General features: G+C 37.6%; 1 protein-coding gene across 3 annotated transcripts in view; it reads right to left on the reverse strand.

Annotated features, from left to right (window-relative positions):
• The window catches only part of drc11 (dynein regulatory complex subunit 11), a 43496-nt gene that overhangs the window by 2314 nt on the left and 21022 nt on the right, over positions 1–20160 (reverse strand). For all 3 annotated transcript variants that reach the window (XM_079627549.1, XM_079627550.1, XM_079627551.1), the window contains 6 exons: positions 14628–14734; positions 14216–14314; positions 11402–11466; positions 10915–10997; positions 9467–9574; positions 2065–2264 (listed from right to left, as the gene is read on the reverse strand). In XM_079627549.1, coding sequence (XP_079483675.1) covers positions 2065–2264; positions 9467–9574; positions 10915–10997; positions 11402–11466; positions 14216–14314; positions 14628–14734 — 662 coding nt within the window. The remainder of the gene's footprint in view (positions 1–2064; positions 2265–9466; positions 9575–10914; positions 10998–11401; positions 11467–14215; positions 14315–14627; positions 14735–20160) is intronic.

The following is a 20160-nucleotide window of genomic DNA, read 5'->3' on the forward strand; positions in this document are numbered from 1 at the left end:
CTTATCGGCCAGAGCAGAAACAACACTGACGGTAATCAACACTGCCCTTAAAACAAATGGTACCACATTAGTGAAGTGAGTGCATGCTTTAATATTATTTGACTGAAAACAATGCCTTCAGTTCACAAATGTTGATCAGTAATTTCTGTAAACCCCACAGACTCCCACAAACTATGTTCCTGCTAATTTTGTTTCTGATCAAAAACATACAGGCCATTTAGTGTAAGCACAAACACCTGTGTATTATAATGTTGTGTATACAGAAATTCTATAAAATACTACTAATACTAATACAAAAAAAGGATATATACCTTGATTGTGCTACATTTTACACAGTAGCTAAAATCAAAAACCAAAATATATATTGCAAATATTTAGCTTATCTGGATGAATATAACAATTGAGTGTTCTATGAGGTCTGTGGAAAATTTGAGACATAAAATGTTGAAATATTGTGTTTTTAGTTATGTATTCTCTTTTTCTAGGACTGTTGCTGTAAAAATGTGTAAAATTGGTCTGGAGAGACATATTTAAAAGAAAAAGCTATACAACTAAATGAATTGAAAGTGAAAAGTTTCTTTTTTGGTTTATACATCTAAAAGAAGATGCACGTCAATATTTTCTAGATAATATTTTAGCAAATTTTATATTTTTGTATATTTTATTTTTTATTTCACACAGTATATATATGACAAATATTTATACATTTTTAAAAGGTGGAATCCCTCACGAGGGGGATCATCATATTTGCGGTTCTTTGGCATCAAAACGGTTGAGAGCCACTGGCCTATAAGGTCATTCTGTTATGCTGCATGCATAAGATCGGCATATATGCATTGTATACACTCTAGTAAGATAGCAGTATAGTAGAATGCTTTTGCCTCAGTCTTGGTTTCCTGAGAAAAGTCAAGCATGGCCTTGAGTTTGGAAACAGTCAGTAAATTTGAACTGCCTTTATTAACCGCTAAGAACTTGAAATCTCTGCCGGCTTTTATGATGCAGTCCATAGCGAATTAATCAGCACTGCATATTTCCACAAGATTTCTCAGATTCAGTTCCATAATGCAAATCAATGGATATATAGCTGTAATTCAAGAAAACACTAGCTCTTTTCCCACACATTTGAGTTAACCTTCTGGATTTGCAGATTTGTTTTAGTCGGATTTGTTTTGGCCTCCACGGGAGCAACATCAGAAGTATGCAGTTGTACAGATTAGAGGGAACAGTAACAAACTAACTTCCCTAAATATATGTCAATAAAACCTTTCCCCAATGTTTGAAACAGAGAGCTTTGCAGTGGACAGGAAAGCGGAGGAGTGATTCATCTCAAAACGGCTTAGTGAGCAGGAAATCATGCTGGCACCTGGTTTTATTCCCAGCATGCATTAGGAGAGGTGCTGAAAGACCACCGTCCAACACAATGCTGAGCGCAGAATCTCAGAATCCCCCTGCCTCATCCTGCCTTGTTTATCTGCTGTGCCAGATGCTCTCAGGAACAGTTGAAGTAAAACCTCCAAATATGGCCACAATAAACTATACTGGTGGACAACAGCGCAAATTTCATAGCCCTTTATTGATATGACCTTTCCATTCTTTGTGATTTATTACTAAAGCTTCATTAAAAAACGGAAGAGGTGATATGGGGATACATTTTGGCCTCCTAAACACGCGAGTTTATTTATGTACAGTACTAAACACTTCTTGAAATGTTAGACAGCAAGTAAACAACGTCTTTCTAGAAGTATTTTGTTGCCACATTGAGACAGGGAGGAAGGTTTTCCATTTGCATTAGTGTTTATGTTTGGAAGTCATGCCAGAATATTTCTCATAAACAGAAAAACCATCACGCAAAGCCTAATGTTTCACTCCATTTTAGAAGACGAATTGATGATCCTGACGATAAGTCTTGACGCAACCTAAAGTATGCATAGCAATCAATCAGGTATGTTGATCCTATCAGTTTTTATGATATATGGAGCTAAAAGAATTTCGCCATCTTAGAATCTTGGCTTTCTCTATTCCCAGAAGGTATTTTGAGAGAGGCCTCAGATGGTTTCTCCTCACCTTGAAGACTATGTGCAAGAGGAATTGCAGTCCGCTTTTGCCTGGATATTTGCCAGCTAGTGTTGAAGGGGAGAGGTCGAATAAGTTCGCACCAGTTTCGTTGCACAAGGCATGGACCAACATCTTCTTCCCAACCCCTGCCGGCCCCGTAAGCAGCACAGCCCGGATCAGGGGCCCTCTCTCATGGACGCACTGAGAGCCTATGGAGACCAGAAGAGGGAGCAGTGAGTTTTCCTTCTGAAGGCGATATACTTCAAGCGGAATCAAAGAAAGGACAGGTGTGATATCATTTCGAACAAAATCAGGCCAAAACAAAGTTTGTTTAACATTCGTTTCGGGAGTTCAAAACAGCTTGCCACACACTGGAGAGCTGCTTTATAGTAGAAATTGAAGTTGTAATTCTTATTGAAAGTGACATTTCAAAGAGATATTTATTTTTACCCCTGAGTGAATAAGAAAAAAAAGAACTTCGGCATGAGTATATAGAGTAGGGCTGTGCGATTATGACAAAAATCATAATTGTCGATTATCCCCTTGAATTGTAATTGCGATTATTAATTACGATAATCACAATTTACATTGAATGATGTTTTGATTAGCTTTATGCCATTGTTTGATTAGCGACTGCATGCCATATTGTTAAAATAAATACGCTGGAAACTACTTTTATTGCTTCTCTATAGCATTAAGCCTTAAATGTCAAATATACTTTTTTTACATTTATTTAAAGAAACCAAACCAAAGTAAAAATATGGATGGTATTATAATGTTACGCTAAAACTAAAATTAAAACAATGGGAAACAAGCTTAAGATAAGCTGTAGAAAGAAAAAAACACACATCTTAAGCACAGAATAATGTAAGTGGACTTTTTTTTTGTAATTGCGCCTTTGAACGATTACATAATTGTGGCATCCGAAATTGCAATCACGACTACAAATGCGATTTATTGTGCAGCTCTAATATCTTGTGTTATATCCCTATGTTCTTATTATCAATCTTGACCTCCTACACTTTTGTCTTTGCTCTGTCGTCCTCATTAATTTTCCTGACTTTATACTGCAGTATATCAGATAACCATCTGTATACATCGGTTGAATAAGAGTAACTGTTTAAGTCATCTCAAGATTATTGTCAGATAATTTTTTATAATATAACATTGTTCTAACAAAGAAGGAAAATCCCCATTGAACTCCAGCTGTTTAAACTCTAACGCACCCCACCCAATCATTCATCTATATCTAAAGACAGGGAGGAACTCCCTGCAAACTCTATACTCATTTGATTAGGAAGTCAGATGTCAGAAAAGGTTGATTGCTCTGGCTGCCGGTGCTCAGTTATAGAAGAACAATAGTTGAATGGCTCTCTGGGGCTAAGACACAGGTGGTGTGAGATTCCTCTCATGGATGCTGTAGTAAAAGGGCTCCAACTGGACAGAGCTCAGGATGCAGTGAGCTGGCATGAATGTGAGACCACACAGACACACAAACAGAAGCATACACAAATATACGTCTACCAGTGCGCACACAAACGTCCGGCCACACACACATTCACACAAACAAACATGTCTGTCCAGAAGGGAGGCTTACACATCACAGGTGCAGCACAATATCAAGTCTCTGTTCTCAATGAGTCCCAAAAGTGCTATAAAAGTATACTTGTGGTTCTTATTCGATATCTTTATATTTAAGTCATTATTCACTGAAAATCTTGGCATCCACTCATCTCTCCTCACTGCGTTCATGAGAATTCATGAAAGTAGCAATGTCTGATTCATTCTTTTGAGCTAGCTATTTTCAGTGAATAAGTTGATCCAGTTCACAAAACTGCTCTAGATGATTAATTCTCAAATCAGAACGAACAAGTTCTCAAGTTCAAATCACTGACTAAAAAAATGCTCATTGGAGGGAAAATGAATAACTTAAATTTCTCTTTGTTCATCTCAAGACATTATTGTAAATATTAAAGTAAATAATATAAATATTAATAATATTATAAATGCTTTAAATGCAGCGCAGTTGTATGGGATATTAACATACTTTCATGGTGCTTAAGTATCCTTTTTGAAGCTTGAAAGTCTTATGCTGCATCTGAAATTACTTCCCTATTATATAGTACAGTATGCCAAAAAAGTATGCCAACAGAGTAGTATGTCCGAATACATAGTACTCGAAAAACAGAAGGTGAAAAGTACCTGGATGTCCTACTACTTCCGACCGAGATTCTGGTGTGCATTCTATGGACAATTTACAATCCCATGAGGCCACAGGAGAGGATTTGTGAATGGAAGTGAAAACACTGGTAGGTCACGTGACAGTAACTAACAACATAGCGGATGTAGTACGTCTGAAGTTAATTTATACTACCCATATTCATAGAACGTACTTTAATGTTCGCAAAGTCATTCAAATGCAGTACCTACACAGGCAGTATGTGATTTTGAACTGTAATAACTGTAATTGTAATAACATAGAGCAGGACAAATGTGACCCTGGATCACAAAAGCAGTCACAAGTAGCACGGGTATATTTGTGGCCAACAATATATTTTATGGGTAAAAAATGATCGATTTTTCTTTTATGCCAAAAATCATTAGGATATTAAGTAAGGATCATGTTCTATGAAGATATTTAGTAAATTTCCTACCGTAAATATATAAAACGTTTATTTTTGTGAGTAAATGCAGCACAATCGCAAACATAAATGGACAACTTTAAAAGCGATTCCAGATTCCCAAATAGTTGTATCTCAGCGAAATATTGTCATATCCTGACAAACCATACATAGACAGAAAACATATTCATTCAGCTTTCAGATGGTGTATATACCTCAAAAAAAAAAAAAAAATGGTCCAGGGTCACAATTCTCGTGTTCTACAGAAGAAGAAAAATGCATATGGGTTTGAAATGACATGATGGTGCGTAAATGATGTCAGAATTCTCGTTGAAAGTGTTCTTTTCAGTTAAAAGAAGTGTGTAACCCACATTTCCAGCTCTCTTTGTCATCTCAGTGATAACTTTACAAGTATAAACCAACCTTTACACTTTAAGGACTATAAGCAGCAGGGGGCGATATAAATAGAAATATCACATTGTGCTAGCTGTGTTTGTATGAGTAGGGCATAGGCTACATCCTATTTCAAGAATTAAAGTGTCTGAAATCATACTAGGCTGAAATCAGTAAAAGTGCTTTTTTGTGTGTGATGTATTTTTCAGAGTGTGCATGCTTTTTGTGCTATTACCCACAATCCCTTGCATATTGGAAAAGGATGAGTTTGTGATGTTTTGCTTTTTTTGTAGTCAAGTGTCAAGGGTGCAAGGTCAAAGCTGCTGCTGCATTTTGTATTAAACCTAAAACTTAAGAAATTATTTATTTCAAGGTACCGTAATTATAGCTTAGCTTACTGCTATCAGGATGCAGCACATGAATCATTTTACCATGTGTTCCATTTGTACTCAGAAGTCAGACATTCCCAGTAGGAAGTTTTAACCGGAATGCCCCCTCAAGTCGAAAACTTGGAAACTCGGAGGAACACTCACAACCCTGACTTGAGTATCCAAAATGGCTGCTGAGCACCTCAACAATAAGTGAAACAGAACTAATATTTATTAACACTTCTGTTTGTCTTTGTCTCAATACAAACATTACTTGCCATCCTCTATCTGTGGACATTATTTGTGCAAAATGCTGCTTTTTAATGAACAACGGTTTGCTGGACTCATCCATCTTGGTTTTCCGACTTGTGTACACTTGGGTGTGATTTCATTCACAGCTCCAAAATCTGACTTCCTAGGTAAATGCACCATAAGCACCAGATTAGCACAAACAGGCCTCAACTGGATAGGTTGGATCTGTTGTTTGTGAATATTTATATTCACAAGAGTTCTAATTGTATCTCGGGTATGAATCATTGTATTTAATAATTTGAACCAATTACTGTACAAATGGTTCCAGTAAAAAAAGTAGTTTTTTTTAGAAAAAAAATAAGTCGTTTTGCATGTGGTTCAATGGAGAGTTAAGCTTTTTAAGCATGTAAGGGGGTGCTTACATGCTTGAGGAAGCCCACTTGTGTCACATGGAAAATGTTTCATAGGTTATTAGCCGACAAAATTTCCCACCCAGAGCTACACAATCAAAAGTATGTACTTTACCTTTAAGTAGCATACTTTTATTGCGCACTCTAAGCAAGCAGATTGGAGCACAGCCCGTGTATGTTTATGAGTGAATGAATGTGTATCTGCATGTACACTTCTCTAGCACCACGGTTTAAACTTGATTATCCAAAATTGAATTACACTTCCTAATCTCTCCCAACAGCTCTGTTAAAAGGGCCATTGTGTTATGGAGGAAGTTCATTTGACCTCAGAATATCTGCAATGTTTATCAAGTATAAAATGGTTTACAGAAAAGCACAATGAGGAACACTGTGAGAAACTTGTGCTTTTCTGCAACCACTTACAAGGTAGTTGTACTAACCATGTTCATTGTTCATGAATTTCACACTGTCCCAGTTAACAGCTGCTGGCTTTGATGTTCAAATCAGATTTACACTAGTCCGCCCTGTAAAATGGTGGGAGTGATTATATTTCTAGGGATGGGTAGGTAAGAACTCAAGAAAGAAAAGAACAGAAATGCAAGAAAATCTAATCTAGTGGGGTATATCCAACAAAACTTGATCACTGCAGTGAGAACAAAGAGAAACACACCTTAGGCCAGGGCAGCATTAGTCACTTTTAAAGAGGGGCATACACTGAAAACTAGGATTTATGTCACGACACACAGAGTAGAAAGTTAGAAAGTGTAATAATGACTATCCCTTTTTTAACCCCTATCTTTCCTTTATCTTTACACAATCCAGCATAAAAAATAATTTTGGTCTAAACTGGTCATTTCAACACAAAAGAGGGACTGTCTGGATTGCTTCAAGGACAATTAAAAAGTCCTTAAAATCAAACACTGAAAGTTTACCATTAAAATGGATTCAGAATGAACCATGCAAAAAAAATATGCAAAATGATCAGTACGAGACAGGCTGTGTGAGGAAACAATTTGACCGTTCGCAAAGACCCGCCCCCCTTAGTTACTGTCGCTATGTCCGACAAGCTACGCCGCTCTCACGCCACACCATGTTCTCACGCAGTGAAAAACACATCGCGGAGCAGAGAGGACACTGACAACGCGCTGACAGACAGGACAGACCAGGTTACTTTTGATATTAAACATATTAAAAAAAAGTCTCACCTTTCAAATGTGGTAATTTTTTTAAAATAAAGTTTAACAATAAATACCGTTTTGGGGCTCTGACAGATCGCTGTAGCATCAGTTAAAGCTGCGCGTGAACTGATCATCTCTTCCTTCTAGTTCATTTATAGCATCAAATAAACATGAATGAACATAAGAAGGAATGTTGTTTTAACCATGGAAAGGCATCAGTGCACTCTGATTTTCAAGTTCAAATCCTCCCATGTTAATCTACTAACTCCTGACTGCTTTGTCGGACAAAATGGCGGATGGAGAAGTATGATTGGTCAGGTCACCTGTCAATCAAGCTCCCTGCGAAGGGTCAACTACCATTCTAACATGTAAAAAACACTTGGTCTTACTGTATTAGTTTTAGTCATATTGCAGAGTATCAGTACATTTGTGTCAAAATACTGGCAAGTTTGATGAAAGTATTTGCCTTTGAAAGTTGATTTATTTTGCTCTGCGTTTGCTGTATTTGGAGCAATCTAGTTTTGCACTTGCACTGTTACTCTCCTCTGGGAATGCCGTGATGACAGACCTCTGGAGAGACATCACACACTCTCATACCACAGAGATCTTTAGGGATATAGACGTTCTGACTCCTTTGTGTGATTGTTTTGCTGCTGCTGACTGAGGTGTCTTTGTTTTAGCACTGAGCTCTGTTTATGTGGTAACCCTTTTCTGCCTAGGGCCACGAATCACTGAGGGACAATCTAACTCTCCCTGCAAAGAGTTGTTAAGGTTACAGCCCACCAGTGTGTATGATCTGGCCTGATCCCTGTGCTGATCCCAATGAGCCCATGGATGGGTTATTAAATGAGAAGTGAGTGTATAGAGTATAGAGTGAATGTTGGTGTTGATACTGTGATACAGAACACCGGGCCTTGCTAGGCAATGAAGCATTCGCTCCAGAGAAAGTTACAAAAGACCATGAGCTGCTTAGTAGGGTCAAGTACAGTTCAGAAGGGCAGACAGGGTGCATTCTGTTACCTACACTAACACACACACACACACACACACACACACACACACACACACACACACACACACACACACACACACACACACACACACACACACACACACACACACACACACACACACACACACACACACACACACACACACACACACACACACACACACACACACACACACACACACACACACACGGGCATGGATCTAGTAGTGCTGCTCCTGAAAAATTGATGTGAGCCACTATAAAATTCCCTAGAGGCTCTTGAGCGCAATGGTGGTGTTTTTATCCACAAAAACTTCTTCGTAGCTTCAAGTAGTTTGAAGATGCTTTGCAGATGAGCCAAGACTATAAAAAAACATGATTTTTTTTTTTTTTTTACTTTTTAAAAATAGTTTACATGAGATATAAACACTTTTTGACCTGGCTATTAACTAAAGCTAATAGTGTTATATATGTTATAAAGCATGCTGCTATAGAGACTATTTATTTTAAACATCTATGAGTTATGTGTCTCAAAATTATTTTGTAAAATATATTTATCCTATATATTTCCTATATCTTAAACACAGTATTGGGACAAAGTTTTGGTGATAAACATGAATATGCACACACCTATGGATGAACTACTGCAGCATGAACACATTACCTTCTTTTTCATTGGAAAGTAAAAGTGTGAAAGAGTTTTTGTTGTTGTTATTTTATATTGATGTTTTGTTTCAGTATTCATACATTTAGACAATTTTTTTTAATACTGGTAATTCTCAGGTTATATGTCCTTTATAAATTTCATATAATGAAAGAAAATGATTTATGATTTAGATTTTTTCTGTAGGTCATGTAAATTTGAAATGTCAAATAATTGCTACTTTATTTTTCATTAATAAAAAAGGGATACCGGTAGACATAGTAATAACATGGTAACATTTCAAACAATTATTTTTGTGCATTTACTAATTTTCTTCCAACAGACCCAGAAATGCAAAAATCGTATCCGATTTTTAACGCAAAATGAGGAATAAATATTTAACTCTCATTTCAACAGTTCAGCAGAACATACATTATAGTGACATCATCAGAGTAATGCCAGACATTTGCAGGTGTTTTTGAATGATGTATGATGACTAAAACAAAGAGAAGCACAGTTGACTAGGTTTGACTTGTCAGAGCTGGTTACACTCACCCAAAGGGAGAATGCCATAAAGTGCGATGAGCTGTCTTACGTCAGAGAGAGATGGCATGGGCTCAATATCTGCTTGCCGCAGTGTTGTGCCCAAGTAACTGTATTCACCTAGAGAGACAAAGGAAAAATACATGCCATACAGTTTTAAATATGCTAACAAACATCAGACATCAATGGCTGCTTGCCAGCATTGCATCATGTCACCGTTACACGGTTTCCATGGAACGCAAAAAAACAATGTTAGAGTAACAAAGTTGTTCCGACACATAGCAGTCAATGTGGTTTTCTATACTTTAAACGCCACACCCTGTTCCCGAAAAACAAACTAAACAGACACTGAAAATGTAAGGCTTCACATTTCATGTCATTTTAGAGCAATATTAGGTTGCTATGCTGTGCAGTTGAACCATTGATGAGTCATAAAATCCATTGTGGTGCACACACACATCCACAGGGGTGTGATTCAGCACTGTGCGCGTGTCTGTGATCAAGTCACTTTAGAAGTAAAGCCCAGTCTGAAACCCTGGGCAATGCATTTATCATAAAACTGATTCACTTGATTGAGAAGTGGAAAACTTGATGATGTAACCATCTGATTTCAATGTGCTTGTGAGATGTAACAAATGGCAACACATAAAAACCACTGAAAACAGCTACAATAAATGTGCAGTAAATGTACACATCAAAGCTATAGCTCTGACACTGGACTTAGCCCCCATAAGTGTGACCACAGCCATTGAACTGGGACATGTTGTTCCAAACAAATGGATGTTCCAATGTTGGGCAAAATATGTTCACCCAGGAACGCTTTTAACTCGCAAAATCAGGACGTGCTGAACTAAGATCTAGTGAATACGGTCATGCCAATAATAATATATACCAATAATTGTGCCCCCAAAATTAAACAAATGTTAAATATGCTTAACTTTTTAAAGTATAAAATATAGTTCCTTTTTTAAAGTGTGATAATCTTACATTTTATAAAACTTTTTACGGAATTTAAAATATGGTTAGACAGTTTACTAACTCTAAGTAACTCTCAGAGTATTAGTAGACTAGAAGGTCATGGTTAGGTGTTTGGGTTAGTAGAATAAGTTGACGTAAGAATATCTGTTTGGGGAGAGTCAAAATAAAGTGTTACAAGAGATTAAGCCAATAGTCTACTAATAATCTATAGTTGCAAAGTTACTTATAGTTAGTAGAATGTCTTAATTGAATTAAAGTGTTAGCTAAAATATTTTCAACATTGAAAGATAATTCGATTGGAAGGAAATTTGTCATACAACTGAAATGTGTACATCTTCAAAAAGAATGAAATATAAGAGTGTAATGTTTAAGCATTAATGCAGAATTTAGCAAGTGAAACAAGTTATGGGGTCAAGAAGACATTACAGAATGTTAAGAACTAAAAAGATGTGACATTTATCTCAGCGGTGTTTAGTTTTTACCTATGTAATCTGACAACTTGACGTTCATTGGCCTGATTATGAAGCCTTCCAGAACAAGCTCCTCATATAGAGATTCTATGGTCCTAGAGGGAAGACAAAAAGAGAGGTAAAAAGAAAGTTTGGAAGAGAGAAAAACAGAAAAAGCATTGCAAACAAGAGAGCAAACTGATCAGTCATGCTGTGTATCTGACGCAAACTTCTATTACATCACAGTGTTCAGAGCCAGCCGTGAATTCTTGTACTCCACATGGACGTTCGCCAGGCACCCCCTGAGCTCCAAACCCTGACACTCACTTGAGCACTTTCCAGAAGCACAATCCCTCTATTCCAGAACTCTCACAGTGCACTGGTGTTTAACACATGACCTACATCTCCCAGTTGCAAACGGTGCCAGGGGTCAAATATGCTCTTATAGCAATGATTAAACTACATTATAATATTCTTGAGAAATAGACTTTGCATTTTAAACCAGTTTATTTATTCAAACCTGTCAGCTGTGAGGTCCTTCTCTTTCTTCTTCTTCTTTCCAGTCTTCCGTCCTTTCTTTTTTTTCTAAAGCAAAGAAAATGTGTTTTTAGTTATGGACAACAATATGAAAATAATTCTGAACCAATAATGACAGGGGAGGAGTGTCGCAGATAGTACCAATATTATATTTATCCTTTCTGGTTTTTAGATTGAAATAAGTCTTAACATAAATCAAAGTGTGATTAGATTAGTGTCAGACTGTAAATGAAGTTTATTTTCCTTATAACACCAAGGCATATCATGTCTGTTTCAGTATATGAAATCTTCCGACCCTACAGTGTAACATGTTAATAACAGGTGTGTGGCATATGCGCTTGCATCCAAAATGTAGAAATCCTGAAAAACCTCTGGTGACTTGACATAAACAATCACTGTGTGGGATCAAGTGATGGTCTGCACGTGCGTGTGTTTCCCTGATTATCTAGACTGTACTCTCAGTACAACCGTTTTTATGCAGCCTACTGTAGACACCTTGGAACCTGCTGTAATTCAGGGCTTTTCCAAACCACAAATGAACCAGACTAGCAGGACTAGCAACCAGGAATTTCCACAAATGATATGTTACCAAACGTTCTAAATATTTGTTCGGCGAGTAATAGAAACCCTCTTACTTCATTTTCTCAGAAACTGGGACATATTGTGATTCCCCAAAATATTTTCATGGAGAATCTTGGATCATTTTTTGGCAGGTCTGAGTATGTTAGTCAGTGAAATTAAGATCAGGAAACTTTTTTCCTGCATTTATATAACAGACTCCTGATAGCATTAGCTCAGCTTGGGCGTTGCATGTTCATTTAACAAACAATCCCTCCCTGTTGCATAATGTTCAATTTGATGTTCCCAAATTGCATGGCTTCCTAAATTCACTGAATGTGTTTTAAAATTCCAACAAAGTTCAATGTGCAAACCTACTTAGATGAATTAACAGCTGGAATTCAGTCTTACGCCAACAGAGCTGAATGGGGTATGCGTGTGCCTGCATTTGCAGAATGATTAATGATAAAAAACATCTTTGTGTATAAATTACACATGTCAGACAGACAGCGTCTGTGACCGATTTAGCTGTCAAAACCTCTCAGCGTAAAGCAACTCAAGCAGGGTGCCAAATATGTTGTTGAGGAATTCTAGCTCTTGTGCAGGCATGCAATGAGGCCTTTTTCTATGCTTCTTGTTTTGGAGAAGACACAATAGTGACTGATTGCAGGAAATATAGAGATGGATTGGTCTCCTATATATTCCCATATATTTATAGGTCACAGTTAAACAGAGCCACACACATATTCACATACACAAACAGATCTATCTTTTTATATGTATATTATTCTGTCTAAATATTGCCGGCATAGTAATGGATGTCTTTACTTTGCAAATATAAATGTCTAGAATATGCCGTCAAGATGTATCAACACTCCGATAATATTGCTTCCAGGTCAGCTTTTGCTGTTTCAGAGTAAAAAAAAATTAAGTAAGATAAAGTTTAAAATAATAAAATCATGACACATTATGAGTTGTAATAAAGTCACATTGTGAGATATAAAGTTGCAATTATGAGAAACAAAGCTCCAATTGGAAAATGTAAAGTTATATTGTGAAATAAAGTCAGTTATGAGAAGTAAAGTTGGAGATAAAGTTTCAATTATGAAAAACATAGCAGCAATTGCAAAACAAATAGTCCCATTGTTTTTTCTCGGTGGCAAAAACAGGATTTCTATAGTTCTAGAATATACTTTAAGATGAAAATATATACGTTTAACTATACATTTACATGTCTATGACTCTACATTCATTATTACCATATGTCTTGGTCCTCTCGTCATATATTACCATATATATATTGTGTGTGTGTGTGTGTGTGTGTGTGTGTGTGTGTGTGTGTGTGTGTATGTATGTGGTTCAGGTATACTCTACGTTACCGGGACAAAATGTCCCCACAAAGATGGCAATATTCAAAATCCTTGTCCTTGTGGGGAAATGTTTTGTCCCCCATGAGGAAAACTGCTTATAAGTCATAACAAGTGATATTTTTGGAAAATTAAAAATGGTTTTAGTTTTCTGTGATGGGTAGGTTATAGGGTAAGGGGTCAGGGATAGAATTTACAGTTTGTACAGTTTAAAATGCCTATGGAATGTCCCCATAAAACATTGAAACTCAACATGTGTGCGTGTATACCTGGTATTCCCTACGTTATGGGGACCAAATATCCCACAAGGATAATCATACTGGTCAATTTTGACCTTATGGGGAAATGTTTTGGTCCCCATGACAAAAAAAGCTAAATCATACTAAATAAAAAAGTTTTCTGTGATGGGTAGGTAGAGGGGTTAGTGTAGGGAGATATAATATACAGTTTGTACAGTATACAAATCATTGCGTCTAAGTAGATCCCCATAAAACATGGAAACCAGTGTGTGTGTGTGTGTGTGTGGTAGAGAAGGTGGGGAACAGGGGCCCTATCAAAACACAAGCTGATGAGTGCAGGACACCTTTACTAATTCTCTGTCCAGACCACATTCCTGGTCTTGAGGGCAGATCACTGTATGACCCCAGGGCCCCTCACACAAGGTGCATAAACAGAGGGCAGAGAGTATATCTCAAGATCTGGATTCATCCAGACTAAAAGACACATTACAGGGTTTTACAGGCCAGTCACCATCTATAATCTGAGGAACATCAGGGAGCACTGTGCATCTGTACACTGTCACTCATGCAGAGAATTTAAAATGCGCTTAAGGTCTTATCTCAAAGGAAGAAGTATGCATGTCTGCCATTCACCTTTTTACTACTTTTCTTGACTTTTTTCTTTTTCTTTCCCTTGTCTCTGTCCACCACCAGTTTAAGGTTCTTCAGTTCCTGCCTCATCAGCTCGTCCACCTGAGACAAATATAAAAACAAAGATGGAGAAAGAGGAACAAAATGTGATGGAATGAATTGAGCCACAAGGGAAGCAAAAGAGCTTAAGTGTTTTGTTTTCATTGAGTGTTATGACTTTCATAAAATGTAGTGCAGAAAGAGTGTTGATTGCTTTACTCCCAACCAGGATTTGAATTCATGAGGGTCCGAGGCAAAATTATGAAGCTGAGGGCCCCACTTCGCATACTATTGGCAGGTTAAAGATGTGTTTACTGGGACCCCATCATCACAGGCCCCTGGCCCCCCCCCTCCCTGGTGACAGCTCTGCTCCCACCTGAACTCTGAGCTCCTCTTCAACTTCCAATCTCTTCTCCTCTCGCACCAACTGAGCATCGAAACTTTGAAGGAAGTTCTGTTTTTCATCTCGGTAATGCCAAACCTCTGCAACGCACAACAAATCCACAGAGGATATTGATTTATGTAAAACTAAATTTCAACTACAGTTATAATATGATCATACCACAGGGAAACCGCCATGGTTATTGACAATACACCTAAAACGACAGAACATACAGACATTCTCTGACATGTGAAAATAAACTTGAGTTGGACACAAAGCATCAAAGTATAGTCAGGAGAACATCAGTCAGCACTGTGTATAAAAGAGGAAACAATTCTGAGAGGGATCTGGAGGGCCTCAGTCGGACCTCCTGCGTGTGGAGCGTAGAGGAAGCACAGGTGCTGTAGTCTGGGTGAGAACGCAGCGTCTGATTGTACTCCGTGCTGCGCTCTCACGCGCCACATCCTGACAGGAAGTCCATTTCCACCTACTTCCTGTCCTGGCTAAAGGCAGTGCGCCAGGTTGATTTGGAGACTGGAAGAGGACTGAATGGCAGGGTCTGACCTCACAATGAGTCTGAAGTTGTTTTTCCCTGTTTTGTTCATTTGCATATCATAGAGATAAAAAACAACAAACTTAATCTGAACTGGCCAGGACAAACAGTTGTGAAAGTGTGTTAAATATTACATTTGGCAGATGATTTTACTCAAAGCAACTAGCAGTGAATTCAAGGTTTATATTTTTATCGGTTCATGTATTTACCTGAAAATCAAATCCATGACATTGGTGCTTGCGCTACAGTTAGTAACAAGCCTCAAAAACAGCAGGGTTGTGCGCCTTTTAAAATTTAATCTGAATATATTTTTGAAATTGAAATGGAAAATGCCAAAAGAGGGTTTGCGCTGGCGCAAGATGTTAATAAATCTGGCGCTATGTCTATAATAATGATGTAAATTTTGAGCAATTGAGGCCGTTTTGGTGGCAAATTCCAGGTTTACGTCATTTGTTTTTGCATGTTTATGTCGTGTCCGTAAACACAGACAGCTACTATATACAGATCAGCTCTGATATGATCATTGGTAACATTGCGCTTCCTCAAACAAAAAGCAGTGTCGAAGACATGCTATTTCAACCACAGAATGACGATAGAGAGGCCAACATTCTGTACTGCAGCTTGAATGAAGCACAAGTATTGGGTAACCCTTTATTTTGATGGTTCCTTTTGAAAATTCTGTTAACTATAAGTAACTTTGCAACTACATGTCAAATAACTCTCATTTGAGTGTTAATAGACTGTCTGCTTAATGTCTGCTGACTCTTTATTGTGATGCTCCTCCAACAGACATTCTTCTGACTGTAAGTAACTTTGCAACTACATGTCAACTTATTCGAACCCTAACCCTTCCAGTCTACTAATACTAACACTCTAATGAGAGTTAGTAGACATATAGGTGCAAAGTTACTTATAGTCAACAGAATGTGTTAAAGGGACCATCAAAATAAAGTAAAAATCATAACCCTAATAAGTGTAAGTTTTAACATGGAAAAGGGAAGACTGTCAAGACAGACTCTGAATGCTGGCTTCACAGTCTTTTTTGGAAGTTTCTATTAAAAAAATTCACTCGACGGTGGCTTTTTGACTGATTGAGCATGTTGAATCAGTGTTGGCCAGTCTCTGAGAGAGATCACTCTGATTGGCTGTTCAGCTTATTGAACCAATGAACAACAATTATACGTAGTTGAACATACTGTGTAAGAAGTGATTGTTTAATGACAAGAAGTCATTGCGTAATGATTGTGCAAATGTGTAATATGGTGACGTAGCTAAGCTAATAATGGAAGGACTACAAACGAGCCATTTCAGGCAAGTGTTTCCTGTTGGAAAAATTTACTTCCTTTGGTGTGGACCTTGTGCTTTGCAAATCTGCGGATCATTTGCAGGCACAAACATCTATATTACACACTAATGGAAAGGTGAAATAAAAAAGCATAATAGGTGCCCTTTAGATTCTGAATTTCGAACAACACTAATAAGCAAGCAATGCTGTCAAGTTCACACAGGGGTCAAAGGGCACTGATGTTAAAGCTCCCTCTGGTAGAACCTAAAAATAAGCATCAGACTTTGAAATGAGATCCCTTGCTGAGGTCAGAGGTCAAACTGCCGTCCACAAAGCCTCCTTTTCAAAGTCACATTTTCAAAACATCCCAGGGCAATACGATCCATATAATTGCCTAGTTCCTTCAGAGGGATGCATTCACAGAGCCTGGCCTGTTTGTTTAAAGACAACATCCACCTAACTCTCTTGAAAACACATGACTGTTAGGGGTCAGCATTTTAAACCTACTTTATTGGGGCTGAAGACCTCTGAGAATGGTCCAACCCCACACAGTGTAAGAACAACAGACACTACTGTGGATGAACAGAAAAGCAACAACATTTCTCGTGACACGGCGGCCAGTTTTGTGGGAAGGGGGCGGCCACACACATCTGCTCTGAACATGGTGTATATACAGCACATTTGCCACCCACCATATGGGGATTGAGTGAAAAAACACGTCAGGAGCTGGAGGGCGGTCAGCTGTATCTACTCTGCTAGGCTCCGTAGCGGCCTGTTATCTTCACGGTATGGTCTTTTGTACCATTTGTGAAGATTTGTATGCTGGTCAGTATAGGACGATGGAGCTGCACTCATTCTGAAAGCCTGTTTTGCCTGTTTGTCCCGGTCATTCAGCTAACAGTGAGAAACAGACACTTCCTTTACACGGCTCTCTTCTGCCAAGAGACTGAAATGAAATCAATCGGTCACATCCAGCAAGTGCGGCATGACGTTGGGATGCAGGAAGGGAAGGAGGGGGGGAAAGGGAGTGAGAGGGAAGCAAGCTCCAAACAAGACCAAACAGGCAATCTCAATCTAACTACAAATGACTTCCGTGGCCTCCCCATATAAGCCACTCTCAACTGCCGTGCGAATGACTTTCCCAACAGAGCTTGTCCCTCTGGGGATCATGCTGGCTATAGTCTGATTCTGTGTAAATATGGTGCTCACCTTTCCGCCTCATTACAACTAAATAAACCCACCACATGATCATATCCCAATTACTGACAGCTGATAAAACAGTGTGCTGCCGATTAACTCGCGCAGCAAAGACCCTCGACTCTAATTAGCTGTCTCACAGGCAGGATGTGGGACATGGACTTAACAATGTTGGTCTGCTGAACACATCATACAAGAGTTCAGAATAGCTGATCACATTGTTTACTGTGACAAGGCTGTTTTTCAAGTTAGGAGAAAGAAGAACATTGTGAAAAAGGAATATAATTTCACTTGCTTTTAAAAAGAGTACTTATTATGGAGACATCATTATTTTGAAAGAAAAACATGAACTGAATGCAATGTCTTCAGTCAGTTGATTGCATGTTAATTGCATGTAAATTAAAAGCAATTATAGCTGAACTACTTTTAGTAGTACAATTTTATACATAATTTCCTAATTACATCTTTGAAATATGGTTGAAGTTTAAAGTGCCAGATGTACTGACACGCATTTAGAGTAAAATAAAATGTACTTTAATATAATTTTTTATTGAAACTTGTTTGAAATGTATTTAAAATGATTTGCAATGATACAGTTGTGATTTACATTTATTAACTTTAAATGTAATATCAAATAACACATACAGTTAAAACTATAATCAACCACTACATGCACTTTAGTATGTTGATCAACACATCAAAATAAGTTTACTTCTTTAAAGCACAACAACAAATATTAAAACCTAATGATTTAAAATGTTCTTTAAAACTTTCAATATAACATTTACAAAGCGCATTTTTGAAAAGTGTACTAAGTTGTGCTTCAGAAACAGTCATGAAAGTGTATTCTCTAAGTACACTTAAGTAGCCTTTTATTACAGTTTTAATTAACATATATACTTTCAAGGTTGAACTACACTACAAGTGTACATTTATTACAATTAGATTTTTACAAGGAGACAATATAATACAATTAATAAAAAACATTTTCACAAAAACCTTTCACTTACATTTTAAAATGTCATAATTTATAGGTACTGTATTCTATCGACAATGCTGTTGCCAGCAGTTTGGTTAATCAATATATTTATAACAGATAAAACCAACACATTGTGAGATGGACATCCCTATTCACTAATCCATGTCAAATATTTAGGAGGTAAGCTCTGATCTCTGCTTTTCATTACACCTTTAAGCTTCATTCCTCAGGAATGTAACCCTTTGCTCCACAAACTGAGCAATGTGACATTTGGAAGAAAATCTTAATGAAAAAAATGAAGCAGCTTTGACTGGGCATATAATTGCTTCCTGTAAGGTTACAGCTGCTAGTTGGCTGAAATATTTTCCAGTCAAAAAGGCATTTCCACATGCAACACACTCACACACACGTGTACATCACACTTTTAACATGCCATGCTCTCACTTGTAGCATATTTAAGTATTTACATATCAAATAAATATCCTGTAAAAAAATTAAGTAACTAGTAAATATATGGTAAATCAGGCACAGTAAATGGACTGCATTTATTTAGCGCTTTCACAGACCCAATGGCCACCAAATCGCTTTACATTTTGCCTCACATTCACCCATTCATACACCGACGGCGGTGTCAGCCATGCAAGGCGCCATCCAGCTCATCGGGAGCAGCTGGGGTTAGGTGTCTTGCTCATGGACACCTCGACACTTGGTCAAGAGGAACCGGGGGTTGAACCACCAACCTTCGGTTTGTAGACAACCTACATGAGCCACTGAGTACAACAGCAGTACTGACAACGGCACTTCTACTTCATCCGAATGACATATTAAATGATATATTATATTTAAAATGTTTTATGCACACAGTGTTTCATCTGCTTGCTGAAAAAAAACATACTTATACAATAGCATCAACTAAATTAATAATAAAAAAGTAAGCCTATAAACTCTACGAAAAGCTTTACAGCTGAATAGAGTGCAGTATGACACCTGCAACATATACATGCCAATTGTATACATGCCAATGCAGCTGTTGTCCAGTTACTGCAGTAGCAAGTGCAGCTGTCAGTCAAACCAGTTGTTGCACTGATCTGAAGTATATCCTACTATTGAATTGAGTTTTACTTGTATTGTACTACAATAACTACAGGTATGGTTAAATATAGTTGTGCTGAAGAGTATTTTTAACAGCTATTATTGTGCAGCACAGCATCATTTTACTCCACAAAACTTGTCACTGCATGCGGTAATAAACTCCTGAGAAAAACAGGCCATGGCAAAAATTGCTTAATATTTAGTGGTCTTTTAATGGTCTTAATCATTTTAATCACAAATCACTGGTCAGGAAATTTGCAAGAATTGCACAAACACTAGATAAAGTAGCTTACCCCAGAATAGCCTTCCCCTTTGTTTTCTGTAAATGTTTAAGCCATGTGGGTAAGCTTGCAGACAGCTTTTTAAAGAGTCAGTGCAGTCCCACTCAATGTTAATGGCTTCAAACAGTTCATAAGCAGTT

Source organism: Phoxinus phoxinus, assembly GCF_949152265.1.
Source record: "Phoxinus phoxinus genome assembly, chromosome: 11".
NCBI lineage: Eukaryota > Metazoa > Chordata > Actinopteri > Cypriniformes > Leuciscidae > Phoxinus > Phoxinus phoxinus.